Here is a 27,881-nt window from a genome sequence, read left to right as displayed (position 1 = left end):
ATTAAAGATGTCAAAATTGGATTGAAAGTCAAAATTGTTGACTAGGTCAAAATTAGATGAAAATCAAAATGTTGACTTTTGACTTTGAGAGTAAAAAAAGTCAAAATGTTGACTATAGAGAGAGTCAAACTTTGACCTCTTGACCATCGTAGTGGAAAAATCCAAGATTCATCTGTTATTGCTAGATGTTGATTCCAATTGAAGACACTAATCCCACTAATTTTCATTAAAGAGTTAATAGAATTTTGAGTGTCAATTTTTCATTAACTAAAAAATTGCATGATTTGCATGTTTTTGCTTTAAAATAGAAGAGTTCTATGAATTTTACTTCTCTTGGAAAAATTGAAAATTCATGAGATTTTGAAAAAAAACTAATCCTAATTCTCTTTCAAACCTTTGTTCAATTTCTCTCCAAATTGGTCACTCATCGGATCCCACCATCTCGTTCTAAGGCTAGAGAATAGTCGAGAAGACTCTTGTGTTAGTCTACGAACCATTCGTAAGAAGATTCGATTGAAACCGAGAATCAATTTGGAGCTACAAAGGTTGTATTCTTAATCCCTTTAATTTGTGTTAAATTGCATGCATATTTCATGAAATTAACCTAATTCGAGTAATTAAGATCTAAATTGCTTTCGCTCGTTAATAGTTAACTCAATCACTTGTATCAAAATTGTATAATAAATCATAATCACTAGTGCCACTGGTGTACTTAATTATTCTTTTAGAACTAAGAAAGTGACTGTTTCTTGGACAAGATTGATATTTGGCGCAAACACCAACAAAAAATGCAATATCTAGTCTGCTGGGTGTTAAATATAGCAAACTTCCAATAATACTTATGTACAGCTTCTCATCAACCGAGTCCCACCAGTATCTTTTGAAATTTTTGCATGAGTGGAGACAAGGGTTCGTTTGGTACTCGTCATTTCAAGGTCAAATTTCTTGACAATATTCATATTTACTCAAAAGGATAAAAATTCCCTCATCAAGTTGTTTAATCTAGAACATCAAAAAGTAGGATAATTCTGCTACCGTGCTCATTTCAAATTCTTCCTATATTTGTTTCACAAAGAGTTCTACCATCGCTTGAGACATTCCTCCAAACACAATGCATGGTGCTTGTTTGACTCCATAGAGGGCCTTGTTGAGTTTGAACACATAACCACACTACAAGAAAATATGTTTATTTCAACAAATTTTTTGCAGCAGTTTGACAAATGTTGCAAACAATTATAACACTGCAACATTTCTAGTAACACATGACCAAACCATTGTTGTTGATACAAATTGCAGTAGTTTGGTCACAATGTTTAGTAAAGTGTATGATAGAGATTTAAATACAACGGTTGTACTGTGATGTATTTACAATATCTTTATTGCAATACCTATGGTGCAACATTTATTTTAATGTAGCAATAGATTCGACTACAACAATTAGTACATCGCCATGATAGTTAGTGCAACTACAATAGTTTTATAGGAACGCATAAGACTACTATTGTAGCTTCGGGTTTAAATCAAAACTTGGAATTTGATATTTTTCAACAAATTAAATGGAACAAAATAAAAGCAGGAAACAAAAGAAAATAAAAGGAAAACAAAATTTGATTTTTTTGAAAATTTATTTAAATTACTAAAATAAATAAAAGAAAAACAAGAAAAGAAAGAAAAGGAAAAAACGAAGCGAGAATAAAATTTAAGGCGGCAATCTTTCCCCAACCTCCATTTCACTCTTCTAAATTGTATTTCTAAAATAATACGAAGTTTGATCATGAATTTTAAATAAAATTAACTATACGCAATAAGTTCTGTCTAACTGAGATATTTAACTTTACCGTAAGGGAACACCTTTATCTGAAAACTATTCATTAGTTGCATTTTATTTAATTTCATTAACTTTTTTTTTAATAAACATTTTCAATAAAATAAAAACTTATTTTACAAATAAGGACCATTTTTTTATAAATTAGATAACAAAAATGAGATGTTTCAAACGAGTATTGCAGATGTTTTCAAACGAGTATACATTCAACGACCCTCGAACCTAACTTTGGTTAAGTAGACCACATTTTTCTATTTTAAAATAGGTGATCAATCACACTCATAATAATTAGTGCTGACTCTAAACCTTTCACCTTGAAAGAGACCTAGAGGTCGGTCGCTCCACGTTGCAATGACATTCACTACAAGAAAAAGAGGATCTCCCGACGTGTAAATTAGCCATAGGGAGATAGGGTATCTCCCGACGACATGAGGGACGCGTCGGGAGTTGTTTGGTATGGATCAATCTCCCGACGGATTGACGTTGCCCGTTGGGAGTTATTGTAACACCCGACGGGTTATTTAATCGTTGGGAGTTATTGGTAACTCCCGACGGTTCTCCCGACGACCATCGATGTGCATCGGGAGATCTGCTATAAATTCCAGATCTGGCAAATCGCCTACTGCCTTTCTTTTCTGCCCAATTTCTCAAACCCTAGGAGAGTTTTTGGCCGCCGCTGCTGTCGTCGGGTCGTCCATCCGAGAGAGTGAGATTCGTCGTCCGGAAGAGTGAAGCATTGTGCCGTCGTCATTCGTCCGAGAGATTGAAGTGTTGTCGTCGGTGGATCGAAGATTCTCTGTCGTTTGGTTTGAAGATTCGTTGTCGTTTGGTTTGTCCGTCGTCGTTGGTCGTCGGTCGCCGTCCAGAGAGTGAAGCGTTGCCGTAGTTAGTCGTCGGTGTTCGTTCGCCATCGTGGCCGCCGTTTCGTGAGTTCTCTTCTCTCTAATTTCTATGATTTTTCCATTTCTATGATTTTCTATGATTTTTGCCATTTCTATGATTTTCTATAATTTTTGTCATTTCTATGATTTTTGTTATTTCTATGATTTTCTATGATTTTTCCCATTTTTTTTAAATCAATGAAACATATTAAATCAATGGTCATCTTAAAATTTAACCTTCATTACTACTGTTAAGTAACTACTAGTGTCAATCTAGAGTGCTTTTGCTCCTCTATTTTGTCATTTAAATTTCTTTCCCATCAACTTTGATCTTCAATTTTAATTAAATTTTCTATTACTAAATCTCTAGAAACAAATTAATAAAAATTGGAAAATGTGAATGAGCATTTTAAAAATACAAGCCCAAACTTAAACCCAAGTAATTCTATAAAATAAAATCTTCAAAAAGAAAAACCCTAGTAAGACCTTTATAGTTAAATTAGTGTCAAGCAAATATAGCTTCTTTCATGCATATATATATATATATATATATATATGTGGATGTTAAATAATTTTTTAGTACAATAAATATAAGGTATATTGAAGAATTAATACTACAAACTATGAGGCCGTTTGGGCCCCTAACATGCCTTGAGTTGAGTGAGTTATTATGCCTTGAGTTGAATTATATGCATTTTTGGATATAAAATTCTTTTGAATTCAACTATCATTGGATCAGGATTCAACCATAGAGATATGGAATGATAATTTATTGTTTTATTTAATGAGCTATATTTGATATCTCAGAATATCCTTTAATAATAGATGTCCTAGAATATTGGTTCTTTCGATATAAAATTAGACATATTGTTTGAATTTAGCATTATTGGTTTGTGCAATTGTTTGAAGTTGGAAGCTATTGTTTGTGCAATGGTTACTATTTCTGCAATTGTTGTCCTCAATCCCCGCCGATAGAGATGTTTTTGGAAGCTATGAGAATCTATCTACAAGTTGTAAGAATTATGGTCTAGAAAATCTTGATCTAGAAAACATGATCGAATTTGGCTGTGTTCTTTGTCTTTTGATCAAATTATTTATTAAATTAATCAAAATTCATGCTTAATACAGGTTATTATTTTGGATTATAAGTTGGTTAGAAAAGATTTAATTTTAAGGATGAATAAAAAATGGATTAAAATAAGGAATAAGTTATCCGTAGAGTATAGAGAAGGAGTATCCCAGTTTTTAGATATGACGAAGTTTCATGTTAATAATTCTGGATGAATAAGATGTCCATGCAAGAATAGTATGAATTCAATTTGGGAAAAATTAGATATCGTGGAATGACATCTATTAACATATAGAATATCTCCCTCATACTGTGAATGGGTATATTATGGAGAGCCAGTAAACTTATCTAGAGGTTTTGAAAGTCATGCAACTCATTCAATACACAATGTTGAAGTAGATAGTATAAAAGGTAATGCTGTCGAAGAAAATGAGATGTTGAATCTTATAAACAATCTACAAGTTCCAATTGAAAATGAAGATGCAAATGAAGAAGGGATTGAGAATGAAATGTCCTCTAATGGTCAAGAAAGAGATACCACAGACTTATTCGAGGATTTAATGACTAAATCACGTAATGAACTATACCCTGGTTGTTTGCAATTTTCGTCCTTGAACTTTTTAGTGAAGTTAATGCATATCAAAGTTCTCAACGGCTGAAGTAACAAATCGTTTGACATGTTATTGGAATTGTTAAAAGCAGCGTTTCCAGATGGCACCACTATATATACTTCCTTTTATGAAGCTAAGCGAAAATTGTGTAATTTAGGCCTAAGTTATGAGTCTATTCATGCATGCAAATATGATTGTGTATTGTATTAGAAAGAATTTGCAGATTTGCAACAATGCCCCGTTTGTGGTGAGTCTTGGTACAAAGTTAATGATGGCAATGTAAAAAATACCACATAAGGTATTGCGCCATTTTATACCACATAAGGTATGGCGCCATTTTCCATTGATACCGAGATTAAAATGATTGTTTGCATCAAAAGAAGACGCTTCTGACATGAGAAGGCATAAAGATAAACGAGTTGAAACGGATGATGTATTGCGACATCCAGCTGATGTAGAGGGGTAGAAACATTGTGATCATGAATTTTCTCATTTCACTTTAGATCCTCGAAATCTTTGTTTAGAATTAGCTTCAAATGGGTTCAATCCGTTTGGAAATATGAGTACTTCTTATAATATGTGGCCTGTGGTGATAATTCCTTATAATTTGCCCGCTTGGAAATGCATGAAGGAAGCAAACTTCTTCATGTATTTGCTCATACCTGGTCTAAAATCTTTTGGAAAGGAAATTGATGTTTACTTACAATCGTTGATTGAAGAGTTGAAAGAGTTATGGACAATTGGTGTGCGAACTTATGATTCTGTTACTGGTGAGTTTTTTCAACTATATGCCACCTTATTATGGACTATTAATGACTTCCCTGCGTACGGTGAACTATCTGGGTGGAGTACAAAAGGTTATCAGGCATGCCCAATATGCAAAGAAGATAATTCGTCCTTCGGGATAAGAGGAAAAATATCATTTATGAGATATCGATGTTATCTTCTAGAGAATCATAGTTGGCGCCGAAGTAAGAAACATGATGGAAAGTTGAACGTAGACCTCCTCCAGTCGTAATGAATGGAGAAGAGATCTTACAACAAATAAATATGTTGAACTTTTCTGTGCTTAGAAAACATCCATCGAAGCAAGATAAAAAAAGAAAACGAATTCTAAATTGGACTAAGAAAACTATTTTTTTCCAACTTCCATATTGGTCCAGACTATTGTTACAACATAAATTGGATGCAAAACATATTGAAAAAAACCTATGCGACAATTTGGTGGGCACATTTTTAAATATTGAAGGAAAGACAAAGAATACAATGAACGCTCGATTAGACTTATAAGATTTGAAGATAGGAAATGACCTACACTTGATATAGGTCGATAACAGATTTGTAAAATCACATGCAGTGTACACATTAACTAATAGTGAACGAATTTCGTTTTGTAAGTATTTGAAATCAGTGAAATTTCTTGATGGATTCGTGTCTAACATATCATGATGTGTAAATGACAAAGAAGAAAAAATTCGGGGCTGAAAACACATGATTGCCATGTGTTGCTTCATAGACTACTCCCTATTGGTATTCAAGCATACCTACCGAAGAACGTATCCCCTGCTATTGTTGAATTATGTACATTCTTTCGCGACTTATGTGCAAAAAAAATATGTGTAAGTGATTTGAATAGACTATATTGCAGACATCATATACTTTGTAAGTTGGAGAAAATATACCTGCCTGTCTTCTTCGATGTAATGGTATACCTTGCGGTTCATCTACCATATGAAACTAAATTGGTGGGTCCAGTTAGTTACAGTTGGATGTATCCTATTGAAAGAAATTTACGAACATTAAAACAATTTGTACGGAACAAAGCACGTTCTGAGGGGTCTATAACGAAAGCATATGCAATAAATGAATCATGGAATTTCTGCTCACTATATCTAAGTGGGATTGAAACGAGATTCAATAGAGATGAACGAAATGAGGATAACATTCCCGATCATGAGATATTTGGTGAATTTGAATTATTTAGGCAGAGAGTACGGCCATTAGGGGGCGTCAACTTTACGGACACTATCAACGGAGGAAAAGCATATCGCACATTGGTATATTCTCAACAATTGTAAAGAAATAACAGACTATCACAAGTACGTTCCAAACTTTATAAATTTCTAAGTTCTAAGATAAATCCTTTGATATAACTTTCAAATTATCATTTTTCTAGGCAACACTTGAGGTTAATTCATCGTGAAGCTCAAAGTGCATTTGACTTATATATAAGACATCAACACAAATTTCCCGATTGGTTCAAATCTCAGGTATACTTAGTATTGGAAGTTGAGAGATGATTCATTTTTTGTAGTCATTTTTAATGTATAATTAATTATCAGGTTCTACAACGGTACGAGAGAGAAGATATCTCCGATGATTTCTTTTCACTTGCAATGGGATCTTTGTCTGAGGTACGCTCTTACAATGGATGCATTGTTAATGGGGTACGATTTCACACTGTAGAGCGTGATAATAGAGTCCTAGTGGTCGGGGAGATTAGTGGGAACGAAAGTGTGGATAACAATTTCTACGGTGTTGTAGACGAAGTATTAGATTTCCAATATGCGAACAGAAGACGTGTTTTTTCGTTCAAGTGTAGATGGTTTGACATGGATAACAACAAAAATAATTGGACACATGTGGATTTAGGATACAAATCGATCAATACATCATGTTTTTGGTATGTTGATGAGCCTTCATCTTTACTATCCAAGCACAACAAGTCTTTTACGTTGATGACATAAAATATGGTAGCAATTGAAAAGTTGTTCAAGTAGTCCAAAATAAGCGAATATGGGATGTACTAGAAGTGGATGATGTTGAAAATGCACAACTAGATTTACTAGAAAGTATCGGTGGAGTCTGAGTGGATAAAACCATTAAGGAGGTTACTTTATGCAGAGTTGACGTTGATCCTATAGTTGTGGAAAGACCAATTATTCGACATGGTGATGATGACTTCATAAACAATGATGAAGAACAATTATCTCTCAACAACAGTTCAAGTGCCGATGAATAATTTGATTTAGATGATGATGATGAGTAATCATGTATCTACTCAATTCTCTTTCTCTGTTTACACATATTTCATATTAATTTAATACTATTTTGTCTTTTTTTTGTTTATGATACGATATCAACCCCTAATAGGCAACAGGAGGCTGATGAAGAATTCCAAAAGTAAGAGATATATCTAGGCAACACGGGATCTTCTGTAGGTGACACTTCAAGTTAGTATATTTTGAAATATATTCTGTTAACTGAAATAAATCCTAAACTGTTTTAAATTTTTTATTCCTCAGATAGTAGCTCAGCATCCACTCGGAGGAAACGCGAGCATTCGCAGAACATCGAGTTGGAAAAATACGTCAAAAAACATGGCAGAATTACAATCGTGATAAATGAGGGGGAGACGAAGTCGATTTCTCAACATTCGGTACGACTTAGTAATACGATTAATGTTGCCATGAGATATGCATTTCCAATACGATGTCGTACTTTTACTGAGGTTTCAAACAGTTTATAGAATTGGCTAAGAGTCAATTGTTGATAAGTTATAAGTTTATTCTTTTAGAGTCAGCTGTAGACTAAGAGTCATGGACATCATATATGCTAACTCTTCCTTTATTCTTTTATAGCCTCATTTCGTGCTTGATCTATCCAGTCAACGACTTAACCATTTTATAGAACATCAAATGCAAAACTCCTTCAAAGAATTTAGAACAGATTTGCATAGACATTACAGGAAATATGGAGATCCTCAACAAGCACGTGCCAACTTGCCTAGTAACTTGCCTAGCTGGCTTAAAAATAGACCAAAAGTTGGTATTTTTTGTGTGATAACTTCGAGAATGAAGCGTTTCAAGTTAGAATAATTTATGGTGTGTATCATTTACTGCATTTGTTATTATAGAATATTTGTATTTTTTTTTTTTTGTTGAAATGTAGGAAATATCGAAGACGAACAGGAAGAATAGAGAGAAATTACCGTTCGACCACGTAGGCGGATCAAAGTCGTTCCTGCAAATTCAAGCAGAGTTGCAAGCAAAAGAAGGTCGAGAAATAGGACGTGTTGACCTATTTAGGGAAACACACTCTAAAGGTGGCAAGTTCGTGAACGAGGCAGCTGAAAATGCACATGTAACATTTTTTGTTTTACTTTCGTGTTTTTTTTTTCATTTCTAACTTCAGTTGCTCGTACTTACATATTTAATTAATATGTCCAGAATCAAATGTTAGAATTACAATCCAACCCCACTCTAGTGATGGGATTGGTGTCCTAATTCTCCCATTGTCTCGTTGTTTTGTAAAGATACACATTGTTTAATGAATAAAATAAGTGTTATTTAATTCTAGCATTTACTCATATCCAATAAACAAAGCTCCTTGGTTATCTTATGTGAACATAAGCATGTATATGTGATATACAAGTGGATCATGCCTTAAGTGAGAACTTAAATAAGTTTGTAGTATAAGGATTAAGGTGGGATACCTGATCCTGGTGACACTATAGATACGACCCGCTTTGTAGAGGTTTGCAAGTGTTGTAAACTATTACAGATTGTAGATCCTAACTATTCATGTGGAGACGTGCAAGGGGGGATGTCATATATAAAGAGTTTGTATAAGACCAAAACCACGAGATGATTAGACTCTGTATATAACGCTGTTGATACTTGAGGCTTACATTTCACCTAAACGACCATAGGTGACACGACCTCAATCCTAAGTGTTTTGGGAACTCCTGCCTTTGAGGGCGGTCCTTTGATTAGTATGGGTGACAGTGGCTAGATTTTCAACTCAACATGCCTACCTTTTTAGGGACTTGTCTGATCTAGGAGTTGAGAACTCAATCCACAAGATGGAATTCACTTCTTTTCCGAAGCAGGGATAAGTAGAGAGATTGCTCCCTTAAGAGTTGATTCTAGGGCTTGAACATAGTTGCCATAACTTCTCTTTGGAAGAGAAGACTCAATCATTGTAGGACTATGACTTATGTTCATTAGAGGAATTAGTGGTACTTAAGAAGACAGATGTAACTATAGGGGAATAACAGTTATTGGCCTAGCTGTAATTACGAGCAATATGTGAAGTGTTGTCGCAATGCCAATTGGTTAAGATGGACACATAATATATCTGTGGTAAGGAGAGTTCAGCTGTCGGTCTTTAGTGAAGTGCCTAGCAGTTAACGGATGATGGATCCTGTGACTAAATAGTTTAGTCAGTTATTCACATACTATTGGAGCTTCGAGCTACAAGTCCATGAGGTCCCCTTAGTAGCTTAATGGATTTAGTTGAGGATCAATTCTTGGTGTTGATTTGAAATGTTCAAATTGACAAGAGGTATTTTGATTATATATGATATAATCGGTATGATGTATAAGATACATCTAGTGGAGGATTGATGTAAGATTTACATTAAGTACCATGGAATAAAAAAAGAACTATGGTTTATATGTTTCATGAGATGAAATATTAAAACTATAGGTTATAAGTATAATATGATAAGTTGGATATCATTTATATTTATAATAATATTAATTATTGGATAATTAATTCTTTTTCTTTAATAACCAATTGAATGGGTGGTTATTGGATTTTCATGGTAACCGTGAGATAAAAGGAAAATGGTGTTCCTAATTTTAGTAAGATTTACAAACTGTTAAAAAGTTTTCATAAAAAAGTTTTTGGAGATTTCTCTCTCGGTGCAAAAGGATCTCACGGTAGTCGTCGAGTAAATATAGATTTACTAAACGACGGTTTGGGCGAGCTAAATGATCGTGCAATGGCGAGCTAAATGATCGTACAGTATTTACCTAGCGATCACATAGTTTTGCTAGACGATCGCTTGCCCAAAATAAACGATCGTGTAGAGTCTATAGGCGACGGACTGAGCTAAGTGATGAGCTAAACGATCATATAGCTTTTGCTAGACGATCGCATAGCTTTAACTAAACGATTGGGCATCGATCTATACGATAGGTCTCCGCCATCTCCCACTTGCCCAGTCGTGTAAACGATCGATGTTTCTTCCTTCGTCTACCTCATACCAAGTCTGAACAGAGCCAACCCTCTGGATTCTCACACCGAGAATACCAAGGTAACCTTGTTGGTGGTGTCATACTCAACTCGACACTGTTGAGGTTCTAGGTTGGGGCCCTAAACCTAAGTCAAGAAGGGGTAACAACTCATCGAGTTCGTCATCTACTTAAGAAACGGAGAGGGAGGTGAGGGAATTGAGAGCCAATTTCGAACAGTCTCAACTGAGGATTAAGGAACTTGAAGACGTTCAGAAATAAATAAAAGAGAATCATGCAAGAAAAATAAAAAAAATGAAAAAAAATGTTTGAAGACATGATATGATTACAAAAAGGAGACCTATGAATTGCAGTTATGGTAGCCAAAGAACTGGATTTTGATGTGCTTTTTGTCGTTTTGTCATTTTTGTTTGTTTGTGAATGTTTATGAAGTTTGAATATGGTAGAGTACAGTTATAATCGTTTTGGAGTTGAATTTTTAGGTTTTGTGTGTTTTTTAATGTTTATGAGAAGTTTCATGTTTGTCGTGGGGTGGTAGAGTTTGATTATACTCATTTTGTTCGTTTTGTCCTTTTTGTGTGTTTATGGATGTTTATAAAGTTCAAATGTGTTGTTGTTGTTGGTGGGGGGGGGGAAGGTGGGTCAAGTTTGGTTTAGATTGTTTTTGGGGAGAAAGTTTGAGTTTTATGTATGTTCGTTCTTGTTTATGAAGTTTGAATATGTTGTGGGAGTAGATAGAGTTCGGTTATAATCGTTTTGGAGTTGAATTTGTAGGTTTTTGTGTGTTTTTTTTATGTTTATGAGAAGTTTCATGTTTGTCGTGTGGGGTGGGTAGAGTTTGATTATACTCGTTTTGTCTTTGGTTTTATCATTTTTGTGTGTTTATGAATATTTATGAAGTTCGAATGTGTTGTGAGAGGTGGGTCGAGTTTGGTTTAGATTGTTTTGGGGAGAAAGTTTGAGTTATATGTGTGTTTGTTTTTGTTTATGAAGTTTGAATATGTTGTGGGGGTGGGTAGAGTTTGGTTATAATCGTTTTGGAGTTGATTTTGTAGGTTTTTGTGTGTTTTTTAATGTTTATGAGAAGTTTCATGTTTGTTGTGGGGGGTGGGTAGAGTTTGATTATACTCGTTTTGCTCGTTTTGTTGTTGAACTTGGAGTTTTTGTGTGTTTATGAATGTTTATGAAGTTTGAATGTGTTGTGGGGGGTGGGTCAAGTCTGATTTAGATTGTTTTGGGGAGAAAGTTTGAGTTTTATGTTTTTGTTTATGAGTTTGGTTTAGATTGTTTATTTATGAAGTTTGGTTGGACAATTATGATATTTGTGGATGTTTTTGTTTATGAAGTTTGAATGTGTCGTGGATGTTTAAAGATTATGACATTTAAATGTTTTTGTTTTATGACATATGAAGTTTTTTATTTTCATAAATCAACCTCCAATTTTACCAATCACAAATTTGCTTGAGGCTGGACCTTTAATTTTGTTTGATAAATCCACCTCCACATTTACCCTATAAAAATTTTTACTCACCTCCCACATTACCCAATTAAAAAACAAAAAAAAAGGTTTGTTTATTGGGTTGAAAACAAACTGGCTCTTACAGTTTGGACACCATAAACTCGTAACATATATTTATATATTTGAGAATGTTTTATTAGCAAATGACATAATTAGCTTAAAACAGGTTCTATACCAAATGTCAACCCTTTCCATATTGACATTTTCTTTCTTGAATTTTATGATAAATAATTAGCAACTTGATTACGTGCCATGCAGGACTCTTCTTCTTCTTTTTTCTTCTAATTATTTTCCCACTCCACACTTCTGTTAAATTAATCCCATTATTCTCTTTCTTTCTCTTCTCCAAAAAAAAAAAAAAAAAAGGAAAAAGAAAAAGAAAAGAAAGAAAAAAAGAAAAAGAAATTCACATTATCGAGCTGTTTATGGCTAAGCAGAAATTCACATTATCGAGCTGTTTATGGCTAAGCTTTTACGTGCTAATATTGCTTGTTAATATGGGCTTACCAAACTTTTCTCAACACTTGGCAGTGTGGATCCATTTTCTTATTGACCAAACAGACTTCTAATGCTTAATTATTGTTGATTAGAGTCTATCAATCATTTTCCATAATAATAAAATGTTTGGATTAGGCTTTTTCTGAGGGGTTGGAGAGCATTATTATAATCTTTTTTGTATCTTTGTAACTTGTACTTCGTTTCCTATAAAATATTAAAGTGATGACATCTATTTAGAATTTGTTTGATAAACATTTAATTTTTTTAAAAATTATGCTTATAAATAATATTCCAACTGTTTTTTTTTATACATTTTCTATCGGTTTAAAAAAAATTAAACCAAATTTTGAAGAAAAAAAATTAAAAAAAGTTTTACTTTTGGAATTTGACTAAAAAAATCAAAATTTATTTCATAAATGTGAAAACAAACAAACACCAATTTTTTTTTTTTAAAAAAAAACCTTAAAATATAAATTTTTTAAAAATCAAACAGTGCCTAATTATTTTTCTAGAATAGAAATTAAATATATAAGCTTCACCAACTTTTGTATTTTATGATGCTAAAAATTAATACAACAAATAGATGAGAGGAGGATTTGAGAACCTGAGAGATTTCCTCAATTAACTAGATGTTAGAGATTCGAATGCACTACTTTGATTAGAAAAAAAAAAAGTTTCTATTTAGTAAAAGCTTTTTTTTAGTTTTATTTCATTTGTAAAATATATTGAATTTATTTTATGTAAGGATGTTCAAATGAATCAACAATCTGAATAATTCGGACTATCCAATCCAAATTGTAAAGATCATATTGGGTTAGTTCTAATTTCGTGTTGGATTGGATTGAATTTTTTATGTTTTTTGGGGTTAGATTGGGTTGGATTGCACTTAAAAAAATTAAAGTTGATCTAACCCAACCTGAATTTTTAATATTATAAAAGATATATATATTATAACTTATAAATATTACCATTCATATATATTTTTATGATGTTTGTAAGAAGTTTGTAATAGATATCTTGAATTTTGATATTTAGCCTTTGAGTTTTATGGAATTTTAGTTATTAGTATATGTTGTGCATAAATTTAAGTATTTTAAGTTAATAAGAAAATGTAGTAACAAAAATAAATAAATAAACCAACACAACCCAAATTTCAAAGATTAAGTTGAATTAGGTTAGAGATCCTATTCGGTCATTCGGGTAGCCAACCCAATCTCCTAAATTTTATTTCTTAAAAACACTTTTAAAATTTTGGTCAAATTTCAAAGTGACATAATTAAAGGCATGTTTGGGAATGATTTTAAAATGGTTAAAATTACTTTCGTCATTTTAAAAAATTACCGCAAAACATGTTTTTAATCCTTTACAACTAATTTTGATGATATGATGCATTTAAAAGTGTAAAATTGATAACTAAATTAATTTTGAGTGATTAAAAATGTGTTTTTGAGTAATTTTAAAAATAAAAAATCCTTCCAAACACATGTTTTTTTAATGAGTTTTATAAATACAAAAAAATCACTAAAGCCCTGTTTGGTAACCATTTTGTTTTTGTTTTTGTTTTTGAAAAACAACCTATTTCATCCACATTTTTTACAATAATGTATATCTTTCTTAAATAGTTAAATTCTTGGTCAAATTTAAAAAATAAAGAGAAATTTTTTAAAGCTATTTTTTTTAGTTCTTAAAATTTAGTTTTGTTTTTTAAACAAGATGAAAAGTAAATAACAAAAGAAGAAATTTGGAGGTGGAAGTAGTGTATATATACTTAATTTTAAAAAAAAAACAAAAAACAAAATCGTTACCACACGGGACCTAAATAATTCCATAAAAAAAACCTTAGGGAAAAAAAATATAACGCATAATGGATACCAATTAAGATATACATTATTGAGCTTTAAAATGAACATTTTCACATTATCTTAAAAAAAAAAGAGAACATTTTCACTAAGAAACCCTACAAAAAATAATACTGAGATAAAAAAAAAAAAAAAAAGGAAACAAATAACTCAACTAAAAACTAAATAGCAAGTGAGATAATTACAAGAATATCCCTATTTATATATACATATATAATAATATAAATCATAAGATTGATTTTATTAATATATTTTCCAAAAGGAATGTCCAAAAGTCAAATTTGTTTTTTTAGTTAAAGACACTTCCAACAAACCAAAATTAAATTAAAAAGAAGAACCACTAGAGAAGAAAAGTCCCATATGACAGATTGTTCATGACAAGTTCAAACTTCAAACCCTAAAACTCTCCACTATAAAAGACCAAACCATCTTTGAATGCAATCATCATATCTCAAAAGTTTTTAAGTCTATCAAAATTACACTTAAAGCTAGCTGAAGATCAGCTTCTCTTCTTCAAAACCATGGCCATTAGTCCAAAGCTTTTCTTCCTTCTCTTTTTGCAGCTAATGCTTGTATCGTCTCTCTCGAACATCGCCGGAGCACAAGACTTGGCGGTTGGGTTTTACCGGCGCAGCTGCCCCGGGGTGGAGTATATCGTCGCCAAAACGGTGGCTCAATATGTTAAGAAACAACCAACAATAGCTGCTTCTTTGTTGAGAGTACACTTCCATGACTGCTTTGTTAGGGTATAGAAACTATACTTCATTCTCATACTTTCTTTTTTATTGTTTGGTCAATGAATTGGGAGGTAACAACACTAAGATTCTCTCTCTAAATATATGATTTTTCATTTATCTAATTTTATTAACATCATCAAGGGTGGAACTGAGAGAAATCACCTGTGACAATGACTTATGACTTGTTTGGATTGACTTTTCTGAGTGCGTATAAATTTTACATATTTAGAAAGTCAACCCAAAACAGACTTTTAGATTGTTACCACAATCACATCATTAAACTTTTTATTTGAACTTAATCCACGTTTGAATTTGATTTTTTTAAGGTTGTTTATGAAATAATTTTTTTCTTTAAGAATTATAATTCATACCCATATACGAAATATATATATATATATATATATAATATTTCATTTTTTAAAAATCAATTTTCAAAACTTCACTTGAATATACAAAAATCATAAAGTAGTGTTTAATAAACTACAAATTAAACAAAAAGTTATCAACATGTTTAGTTAAAATAGTCATATTAGCATACAACGAACGTGTGTGTATATATATATATATGTTTAGTTCATATATAAGTGTTTTAATCTACAAACAAATTGTTATTGATAATTATTAAGAGTGTTACAATAACATAATTTAACTATAATAAGTTTAACTATAATAAGTTGGATGATTGAGAGCCTGTTTGATAGAAAATCTGAAAACAGAAATTTAAAGGGATTAAATGAAAACAGAGTTGTATTTCATATTTTCATAAATATGTTTGGTAGCAAAATTCAAAAATTGAATTTTAATCTAAATAATTGTAAATTAGTTATAGTTACCCACTAAATAGTACTTGAGAAAAAATTATTGTTAATTTATTTATGAACATATTTTATGTTTAAAAAATTATATAATTACTACTTTGTAATATTATATAATTTATAAGAAATTTTGAAATTTTGGTCCCTGGAAAAAGTTAAAATTTAAGTCTTATAATTTATAATTGTACCCCTATGGTTTATAAAAGCTTTGTAATAAATAGTCCCTATGGTAGGGGCTATTTAAGAGAATTTAACAAACCATATAGACTATCAAAATTATAGAAACTAAATTATAAATTTTAAAATCATATGTACTAACTTTTAATTTTATCTAAACCATAGAGACAAAACTTGAAATTTAAGCTAATTTAATTTATAATATATTACATAATACATATTTTAATTTCAAAAAAACAAATTGGATTTATAATATGAAATGTATTTCTAAATGTTTTTATCCTTATTAAACATGATTATGCATTTTAAATTCTAAAATTCAAACTTTGGATAATATAAAAATGTTGTTTTCAGAACAGAATCAGAAAACAGTTTTCAGAAATAGAATTTGAATTTTCTGTCAAACATATATTCGCTTAATTTAATGAATTTGAAAACATAAAACAAAATATGGATTGAGAACCAAACACGCCTGGAGTAATGTCTTCGAATTTTTTGTCCTTTTAAAAGTGTATGTTTATTATTTTTATTCGATTTGAGTTTCATGGATTAATTTTGTGTAACAAATGCTAATTTGACAGGGTTGTGATGGTTCTGTACTATTAAATTCCATACCAAACAACCCAGCTGAGAAAGATGCCTTTCCCAACCTTAGTTTAAGAGGTTTCAATGTCGTTGACGCCGTTAAAGCTGCTGTCGAAAAGCAATGTCCTGGCATCGTTTCTTGTGCTGATATCCTCGCTTTGATAGCTCGCGACGCCGTTAGAATGGTACATATTAATTAATATATTATAATCACTTTTTTATTTTAATTAACGTATAAAACTCCTAAATATAACTTTTAGAATTAGCTCTCCTAAAAACATACTACCTTATTTTTCCAAAAAAAAAAAATATTACCTTCTTAACCATTTAAATAAATGTATTATAATAATATCCTTCCATATAAATTAAACAAAATAACTTGAAATTGAAATCATATAATGTTATAAATCAATTATTAATATGAAAATAATTGAAATAATAAGTCATTACATCAATTAATAATAATTTTAATTAATTTTTTCTAATTTAAAATTAAAATTTACCATTCCAACATATTTTTCTAAAAGTATAGCTACTAGAGCAATCATTTACAAAAGCACTGTAAGTATATTTGATGCAGGATGATGTGAATAGTTAGGAGTTTATAGGGAAAATTAAAAAAATATATATATTATAAGAAAATAATTTTTTGTTGTTTGTTTATCAGATTGGAGGCCCACTGTGGGAAGTTCCGATGGGAAGAAGAGACGGAACCGTATCAATCTCCAGAGAAGCTTTGATTAATTTGCCTCCTCCCTTCGCTAATATCTCATCTCTCAAAACAAGTTTCCTCTCCAAAGGTCTCTCCGTCAAAGATCTAGTCGTTTTATCCGGTAAATTATTCCATTTCTTATTTCATCTCAATTTCCAATTTCTTGCAATAATTCCTCCTTTTTTCCGATCATAATCCATCCTCACTTCGATTTCTTCAGGAGCACACACAATCGGAGTCTCTCACTGCTCCTCCTTCTCCAACCGCCTCTACAATTTCACCGGCAAAGGCGACGCCGATCCCAAACTAGACAAATACTACGCCGTCGCACTCAAGAAGAAATGCAAACCAAATGATCAGAAAACAATCGTCGAGATGGATCCTGGAAGTTTCAAGACCTTCGATCAAAGTTACTATACTCTCGTTTCCAAGAGAAGAGGAATGTTCCAGTCCGATTCCGCTCTTCTCGACGATCCTGATACCAAAGCCTACGTTCAGTTTCAGTCCAGTACACGCGGCGCTACTTTCGCCGCCGATTTTGCTGAATCCATGATCAATATGGGGAATATCGGCGTCCTCACCGGTACCGACGGCGAAATTCGGCGCCGATGTGCTTTTGTTAACTGAATTTGCAGAAATGGACGACGCGTTTTGCAGTTGCTTTTCAGTTGTGCATTTTGATTCGGTGTGTGGGTTTCTTGTTTTTGCTCCACTAGATCGCGTGGTGAACACGTACGGTCGTGATTTTATCTTCGGTTATCTTGTGGTTTTTTGTTTTTTGAAATCGGATATCTTGTGATTAAATCCAATTATTTATGTTATTTAGTTTTAAATTTCTTGAAATTAAAATCTTGGGTTCATGAATTTTTCTACCTGTGTATTATATGTTCCTTTTCAAGATAATCTCCCCATATGGCAAAATTACAAAAATCACCTCTTAAAGGATGGGATTAAATTTTTCAATTTTAAAAATTGAACCATCAAACATATTTAAATGTTAAAATTTGACATCAAACTTGTATAGGTGTATAAATTATAATAATTATATAAATTTGATGGTTCAATTTCTACGAATGTTATAAGCTTAAAGGTCCAAACATTTTTAGAAGTTTGAAGCCTAATTTTTACAATTGAAATTTTGACGGTGTAATTGTAATTACCACCATACTTTATGGGTGGTTTTTACAATTTTCTCTAGTAATAATAATGATAAATACTCTCTCCATAATGTAAATGACATGCTAATAGTCCCACAATAATTTACTAATATTATATTCATTCAGATCGAATATTCAAATCCTTATCAATGTGAATAGAAAATTTAAATGACGTATAAACAAATGGATATTTGTATGTAAGAAGGAAGAAGAAAGGGTAGATAAACGATCGTTGAGAGGTGAAAGCTAAACGATCATTGGGAGAAAGGCTAGACGATCGTTGAGAAAAAGGCTAGACGATCGTGGTCAAATATCTAGATGATTGTTGGAAAAAAGGTGAACGATAGGACAAGTGTCTACACAATAGAGGAAAGCGTGTAGACGATAGGAGACTACACGATTGGGTTGATCGTGTAAACGATAAGAGACTGCACGATTGGGTTGATCGTGTAGGCGACAAAAAGAACACGATAGAAAGTAGACGATTGGGTTGAAGTGTATACGAAGGAAAGTACACAATAGGATTTAGATGATAGAAGAAAGTTACTACGCGATTGGTAAAGAGCATAAACAATAGAAGAAATTGAGTAAGACGATCGGCCTACACGACCCGCATTGCTCGTCGTACAACATTATTTATTAGCATAAAAAAGCCACATGGCAGAATGTTAATGGTCTATAATAACAACCATGAAAGAGAAAATACACAATTAACCACTGAATAGTGGAACCTGAAGTAGAGAAGGAAAAATGCATAGAAAACAAATAAAAATCTGTTATAATTCTTCAGTAACGTTGCACTCATTTTATCATCCACCCGCAAGCGAACTGAATTTATCGAGGAAGGACCCCATACATCGGCATACACTAAGTTAAAACAAGAGGGTGAATGAGAATTTGACACTTGAAAAGGTAAAGGATGGCTCTTGGCCATTTGACAATGCTCACAAAATGATACAGTTGACTTATTTTTGTACTTCAGTTTGCATTTAGACAACAAAGAGTGAACTACTAGAGGGGAGGGATGTCCTGAGCGACGATGCCACAAAGAGAAATCCGTAAGTACTGAGATGAAGACAGTTGGATGAGAAGAGGAATGGACAGATCGTGTAGCTGATGGATTGACAGAGAGCTTGTATAGGCCACGATCAAGTGTGCCCCAGAGGAGTGGACTCTTGGTTTGAAGGTCCTTCACAACAAAGGAGTCATGGAAAAATTTGACATAAGCATTATTATCATAACATAAATGACTGATGCTAATTAGATTTCTAGATATTGAAGGTGTGTGAAGAACAGACTGAAGATGAATTGAAGTGTTCGATGTAGATGAAAGGAAAGAAGAGGAATCGGTATGAGGGATGGGAAGGGACTTACCATTTCCTACGATTACTTGTTCACCACCATAATAAGAAACAGGGTGTTGGATGTTGGACAGGTCAGGAGTCATGTGATGAGTGGCTCCGGAATCCATGTACCAGCCTTCATCGGGGTGATTTATTGTTGGAATAAGGGGGTAGTAATGTAGGATAGCGGTTAAGGAGGGGTTGGTGTGGCTTGAGCAAAATGGGCTTGAGGATGTTGGATGGTTCTATATTTTGGATTGTCGATGTTGTAGCAGGACAATGCTGTATGGCCAAACTTATTACAGATTTGGCATTGTGGTCGATTGGAGGATTGGGATGGTTAATGAGTTATTGGTCATAGAGCTCGGGTGGGTGGTCAATGGGATGTATAGTTTGTAGCAGGCATAGAAGAGAGAGGAGGGTTAGAGAGAATACCTGGAAGAGCTTGAGAAGGTCGAAAATATGACCTGGTAGGTTGCGGCCAGTGAGGACGTCGAGGTTAAAGTGAGAGCTGGGCGACATTGGCTTGTATCTGTTGAAGTTGTCCATAGCAGACTGGGATTCGAACCGACAGTCATGTGCGATGAGAAGGCTGTAGACATCGGCGATAGATGGGTAATCAGTTCTGTTCTAAATGGAGGTCACGAACGGATTGTATTCAGTGCCAAGGCCTTTGAAGATGTATGTAAGGTGGTCACGGTAGGACAACGGTTATCCAATAGCAGCAAACTTGTCGGCAATGTCTTTTATCTTAGCCAGATATTGAGAAACACTGATGCCATCCTTTCGTATCTTCTGAAGTTGAGAACGCAAAACCATTATTTAGGTTGTGGAGAAGGATTCATAGACCGTTCGGAGTGCTTCCCATATTTCCAGTGCGGATTCATAACCAACGATTTCTCCCATCTTATCTTCATTAAGAGAGGAATAAAATCAGCTCATGATTGTTCGATTGCACTTCTGCCAATAGGAGAAATGGGGATTGAATTGAGTTTACTGAGGGTCGAGGTACTTTGGTGGCTGAGGATAGGTGTCGTCGATGAAGCTTTCAAGGCCATAGCCCATGATAAGGTTGAAAAGTTGATTCTTTCAGAGGAGGTAGTTGGAATCATTTAGCTTGACGGTGAGGGATTGGGACATGTGAGAAAAGTTTGTGACTGGGATTGTGGGGAAGGAAGATTGAGGAAGGGATTAATCAGTATCGAATTTTGAAATGTATGGTGGTTAGGGACACCGATATAGTGAGGGTGAAGGGGTGGTGGTGGAAGGCCATATTGCGGAGGGTAGAATGGATTTTGAGCAGGGGGAGGGGCGCGAAATGAAAGAAAATAAAAATAAAGGAAGAAGAAAGAATACAACAAAACAAGGAAGGACAAAACTGAAAATAAGAAAGAAAAAAAATTCAAAAGTTGACTTGTCAACACTTCTATATTTGTAAATATTTTAAATATGTACTATATCTTTAGATTTTTCCCCCCTCTTATTGTTCTATGTATTACATGATAAAATGAGTGCAACGTTACTGAAGAATTACAACAGATTTTTATTCGTTTTCTATGCATTTTTCCTTCTCTACTTCAGGTTCCACTATTCAGTGGTTAATTGTGTATTTTCTCTTTCATGGTTGTTATTATAGACCATTAACATTCTGCCATGTGGCTTTTTTATGCTAATAAATAATATTGTACGACGAGCGATACGGGTCGTGTAGGCCGATCGTCTTACTCAATTTCTTCTATCATTTATGCTCTCTACCAATCGTGTAGTAACTTTCTTCTATCGTTTAAATCCTATCGTGTACTCTCCTTCATGTACACTTCAACCCAATCGTCTACTTTCTATCGTGTACTTTTTGTCGCCTACACGATCAACCCAATCGTGCAGTCTCCTACCTATCGTCTACACGTTTTCCTATATCGTGTGGACGTTTGTCCTATCGTTCACCTTTTTCCCAACGATCGTCTAGATATTTAACCACGATCGTCTAGCCTTTTTCTCAACGATTGTCTAGCCTTTCTCCCAACGATCGTTTAGCCTTCACCTCTCAATGATCGTTTAGTCTTTGACAACGATCGTTTAGCTACCCTTTCTTCTTTTTTCTTACATGGTATGAGAGCTTTAAAGCATCCTGCCCCTCTCTCATGGCGTCGAGCTCAGGAACATCTAAAGAAAACTCTACCCTCCCAGTCACATCAAACTCAGGCATACATTCAAATGTTCTACCTCCGACCACCATATCTATATCATCTTCGTCGTTCACCCCACCCGCTAATTGTATTTTCTTTTATTTCTCCAATTTTTGCTTCCATCTCCCCAATCTTCTCATCTCCCCAAACATTTTTAAAGTTATGATTTCTCCAAGCTAAGCACACTTAACTTTGGAGTTCTTATGATTGAGCCATCGAAAAGGAAGGTGCACCTTGTTAGTATAGGTAGTAACTTTCAATTCTTTTAAGCCTTTCTTAACCATACTTTCATGTCCTCAAGATCTTTCTCATTCGGATGTGATATCGGTTCATTCATGTACCCCTCCTGAATTCGGGTTGTTACAAGATGCTTGATCGTTTAGGTGAAATATACGATCGTGTAGGAAAAAGTAAGCGATCGTCTAAACGATTGTGTAGGAAAGGGTAAACGATCTTCTAAATGATCGTGTAGGAAAATGGTGAGCGATCATTTAAACGATCATGTAGGAAAAACTAAATGATCGTCTATACGTTCGTTTAGTAAATATCGGGAGCTAAACAATCACTTAGGAAAATGTAAACGATCGTTTAGAAAATAGCGTGCGAAGGTGTAATCGGTAATCGATCACTTAACAATATCATATAGGTAAGCGATCGTACAGGCACTATCGTATAGGCACTGATTTTCTAAGCGTTGACACACTCTTTAACACAATGTCTGTGTCTCTCATGCTTAACACACCGTCAGCTATTTATGCATCTCAAAGTGATCTTTCAATACACTCATTCGTTATTATAACAGAAGAGACGTCGTCCCATTTCCCTTTTAACCGTCCAATGAATGTGATCTCATCATATTCATAACATATAAATTAATATCATATATTAATTATAGTATTTTTCCTCCACTAGATATAAATCATATTTATATCCAATTTCCTTCAAATTAATGTATCTCGTAGAGGACATCGGATTTGAGATTTCCATGAGCAGCGAAAAAAAGATTATTCCAAATTACAATCATGAATGAACAGTAAAAATTAAGAAATGAAACAAGCGGTTATACAATTAATATAGAAATTACAGCATGGAAAACTCAAATCAACAAAGAGAAAAACTCCACGAACATTTAAAGATGCATCTCCACGCTCCTTTGCGCACGACCGCTCGAACAACAGTAACCTCGAACGCTCAATCTACACAACCGCAACAAAGCACGAACACTTTGAGCTCGTCCTCAACGATCGCCTCAGCCATGGACTCCTCAGCAACAGCACGAACGGCCTCCACAGCACCTTAACGATGTCGAGTTTAGTAAGACACCACCAACAAGGCAACCTTGGTATTCTCGGTGTGAGAATCCAGAGGGTGGGCTCTGTTCGGACTTGGAATGAGGCAGATGAAGAAGGAAACACCGATCATGTACATGACTGGCCAAGTGAAAGATGGCAGAGAACTATCGTATAGGACGATGCCCAATCGTTTAGCTAAAACTAAGTGATCATCAAGTAAAATCTATGCAATCATTTAGCTCATCGTTTAGCTCGGTCTGTCGCCTACAGACACTACACGATCGTTTACTTTGGGCAAACGATCATTTAGCTCGCCATTGCACGATCGTTTAGCTCGCCCAAGCCGTCATTTAGTAAATCTATATTTACTTGATGACTACCGTGAGATCCTTTTTGCCAAGAGAAATCGCAAAAAACTTTTTATCAAAACTTTTCAACAGTTTGTAAATCTTACTAAAATTAGGAAAACCATTTTCCTTTTATCTCATGGTTACCATGAAAATCCAATAACTACCCACGCAATTAGTTATTAAAGAAAAAGAATTAATTATCTAATAATTAATATTATTATAAATATAAATGGTAACCAACTTATCATACTATATTTATAACCTATAGTTTTAATATTTCATCTCATGAAACGTATAAACCATAGTTCTTTTTCTATTCCATGGTACTTAATGTAAATCTCATTTACATCAATTCTCCACTAGATGTATCTCATACATCATACCAATTATATCATATATAATCAAAATACCTCTTGTTAATTTGAACATTTCAAATCAACACCAAGAACTGATCCTCAACTGAATCCATTGAGCTACCAAGGGGACCTTATGGACTTGTAGCTCAAAGCTCCAACGGTACGTGAATAACTGACTAAACTCTTTAGTCACGGGATCCACCATCCGTTAACTGCCAAGCACTTCACTAAAGATCAACAGCTAAACTCTCCTTACCACAGATATATTATGTATCCATCTTAACCAATCAGTAGTGCGACAACCCTTCACAGATCGCTCGTAAGTACAGCTGGGCCAATAACCGTTATGCCCTTATAGTTTCATCTGTCTCTTTAAGTACCACTGATCCCTCTAATGAACATAAGTCATAGTCCTACTATGATCGAGTCTTCTCTTCCAAAGAGAAGCTGTGGCCACTATGTTCAAGCCCCGAAATCAGCCCTTAGGGGAGCAATCTCTCTACTTATCCCTGCTTCGAGAAAAGAGTGAATTCCATCTTGTGAATTGAGTTCCCAGTACCCAGATCAGACAATCCCCTAAAAAGGTAGGCATGTTGGGTTGGAAATCTGGCCACTCTCACCCATACTAATCAAAGGACCACCCTCAAAAGCAGGAGTTCCAAAAATACTCAGAATTGAGGCCGTGTCACCTATGGTCGTTTAGGTGAGATGCAAGTCTCTAGTATCAATGACGTTATATATAGAGTCTAGTCATCTCGTGGTCCAGGTCTTATACAAACTCTTTGTATAGGACACCCCCGCTCGTACGTCTCCACATGAGTGGTCAGGATCTACCATCTGTAGTAGTTTACAACACTTGCAAACCTTTACAAAGCAGGTCGTATCCGTAGTATCACCAGGATCAGGTATCCCACCTTAATCCTTATACTACAGACCTATTTAGGTTATCCTTAAGGCATGATCCACTTGTATATCACATGTACATGCTTAAGCTCACATAAGATAACCAAGGAGCTTTGTTTATTGGATATGAGTAAATGCCATAAATTAAATAATACTTATTTTATTCACTAAACTCTTTAGTCATGGGATCCACCATCCGTTAACTATCGAGCACTCCACTAAAGATCGACAGCTGCATTCTTTTCACTACAGATATATTTCTGTATCCATATGTGTGATAACTCTTAATAGATCACTCGTAAGTACAGCTGGGCCAATTTACCGTTTTGCCTTATAGTTACATCTAACTCCTTAAGTACCATTGATTCCTCTAATGAACAATAAGTCATAGTCTTACTATGACTGGGTCTTCTCTTCCAAATAGAGGATGTGGCCACTATGTTCAAGACCCGAAATCAGTCCTTAAGGGAGCAATCTATCTACTTACTCCTGCTTCGGGGAAGAAGTGAATTTCATCTTGTGTAACTATGTTCCCAGCTCCCCAATCAGATAAATCCCCAAAAAAGTAGGCTTTTTGAGGTTGCAATCTGGCTACTCTCGCCCATACTAATCAAAGAACCGCCCTCAAAGACAGAAATTCCCAAAATACTCAGGATTAAGGTCATATCACCTATGGTCATTTTAGTGAGATGTAAGTGTCAATTATCAACGACATTATATAAAGAGATGAATCATCTCGTGGTCCGGTATTATACAAACTCTTTGTATAGGACACCCCTTCTCGCATGTCTCCACATGAATGATCAAGATCAAATCATCTGTAACAGTTTACAACACTTGTAAACATTAACAAAACGGGTCGTATCTGCAATGTCAACAGGATAAAGTATCCCTTCTTTATCCTTATACTACAGACCATTTAGGTTATTACTTAAGGCATGATCTACTTATATATCTCATATACATGTTTAAGTTTACATACAATAACCAGGGATCTTAGTTTATTGGATATGAGTAAATGTAAATAAAATAACTCTTATTTTATTAATAACCATGTGTACAAAGTTTACAAACTACGAGCCTCCAGGAGAATTAGGACACCAATCCCAACAAACGAATGGTGGATAATGTAATTAAAGAGTTTAATTAATTATTCATGTACCGTTGGAGCTTCAAGCTACAGGTCCATAAGATCCCCTTGGTAGCTCAAAAGGATTTAGTTGAGAATCTGTTTTTGGGTTAATTTGAATTATTCAAATTAATAAGAGGGATATAATTAAATTGTTTCTATTATATATGATATAATTGTTATAATGTATTTGACACATTATAGTTTAATTGGAGGAAATAAATATTTGAATGAGATTCAAATATATTTTCTATTAATGTGATTCATAGTTGTTAAATTTAATATAAATATGATTTATGTTAAATGCCATAAAATTGAGAAAAGAAACTATAGTTTATATTGTATGTGATACAATATTAAAACTATAGGTTATATGTTATATTTGATATAACATATAGTTTAATATAAATATAATATGATAAGTTAGTTATCATATTTATTTATATTATTTTATTATTTTGAATAATAACTTCTCTTTTTTCTCTACACCCACCTTAGTTGGTGGTTATTGTTTTTGTAGCAAGAGGAATAAAAGAAGATTGGTTTTCTTCTTCTTCCTCAATGATTGTCAATTTGCTATACGATTGAGTTTTTTGCAGAACTGTTATGTGTGTTCTCTCAATCTTCTTCCTCCACACTCAAACAATCCTTCCTAACCAAAATAGTCAGAGTTCACCACTCCTGGGTTCTCACCCTGAGAATACCAAAGGTTCATTGTGGTTGTGTCTTTATTTGGTTCGAGAAGTTCTTGGAGAAGGTCTTCAAGAGTTATTGAGTTCGTGACTGTTCGAAGGAGTTACGTGAAGAGAAAAGGTCTTCAAAAGTAATGTATTTTGAACCATTTTTTTGTTTCAAGCATGCTGTAATTTATTTTGAATGCATATCTTGTATGTTTACTATAAATTATGTATCAATAATTAATGGAATTTGGACGATCCACTTCTGCTCAAGGAACACTTTCAATACGAGTTCCTTCAAAAACATCACCAGAAACAGTTCCCATAGTTCAAAACATGCATGCTTAGTTTGATAAAAGCAAAGATAGCAACTTTCATAAGGGGTCTCCAATCAAAATATCTTGCATATTTACAAACTCCCAAAGAATTCGCACAAGAGTTTCACTTAACTAGAGGCTCAACGTCCCTTACTATCTATCTAAACATGCCAGAGTAACCTAGCAACTAATCATTGAACTTAGTGAGATCCTTGACACATACAACTTTGCCAATCACCAAGTCTAACATGAAGTACAGATATTCACACACCCATAAACTTGAGCTTTTGATGGGCCTTTATTTCACTATTGTTCATTTTTCCTCTTTCTTGCCTAGGAAAAATCCATTATGTCACCTCTACCTTCGTTTCAGCTTGCCCACATGGATGTCATGTAGAGCCTTTGACTATAAGCAAAGTTCACACTTTAGGTTCCACTCACTTCCTGCACTAATTGTTTTGTTACAAAAGAAAGCACAGTATCATGCTCGCCCTTGGCTAATTTGGTTAGTTTGGGAAGAAGGAGTGTCATCCTAGCTTTATTGTTTTTCTTTTTTTTTTTTTCCTTCTCCTCTTTTTCTTTTTATTTTTTCAGGACCTAGCACATATATATATATACACACATTCCCATAAGATGCTCACATTGATACACAAAATGTGAAAATTCTCTCTCTCAAACTTAAAATAGGTAATTTCCTCATTGCTTGAGAAAGAGAAACTACAAAAAGGGGCAAAAATAAGTGTAGGACTTTTGGCTCGACTGCAACATGTAAGACTAAGTTCTCCAAGTGTGCAAAACTAGTTCTCCATGTGTGCAAAACTAGTGGACATGTAAAAGACTAG

The 27,881-nt window shown here is 33.8% G+C and overlaps 1 protein-coding gene across 1 annotated transcript; it reads left to right on the top strand.

Annotated features, from left to right (window-relative positions):
* Positions 1–14,752: 14,752 nt before the first annotated feature.
* Positions 14,753–18,193, top strand: LOC120078255 (peroxidase 56-like). Its single transcript, XM_039032479.2, has 4 exons — positions 14,753–15,049; positions 16,614–16,802; positions 17,285–17,450; positions 17,550–18,193. The coding sequence occupies exons 1-4, from the start codon at positions 14,825–14,827 to the stop codon at positions 17,954–17,956; spliced, it is 987 nt and encodes a 328-aa protein (XP_038888407.1). The 5' UTR covers positions 14,753–14,824; the 3' UTR covers positions 17,957–18,193.
* The last annotated feature ends 9,688 nt before the right edge of the window (positions 18,194–27,881 follow it).

Source organism: Benincasa hispida, chromosome 5, assembly GCF_027475165.1.
Source record: "Benincasa hispida cultivar pf3 chromosome 5, pf3_genome.v1.1, whole genome shotgun sequence".
Classification (NCBI taxonomy): Eukaryota; Viridiplantae; Streptophyta; class Magnoliopsida; order Cucurbitales; family Cucurbitaceae; genus Benincasa; species Benincasa hispida.
The sequence above is the reverse complement of the archived record's forward strand: the minus strand, read 5'-3'. Positions and strand labels throughout refer to the sequence as shown.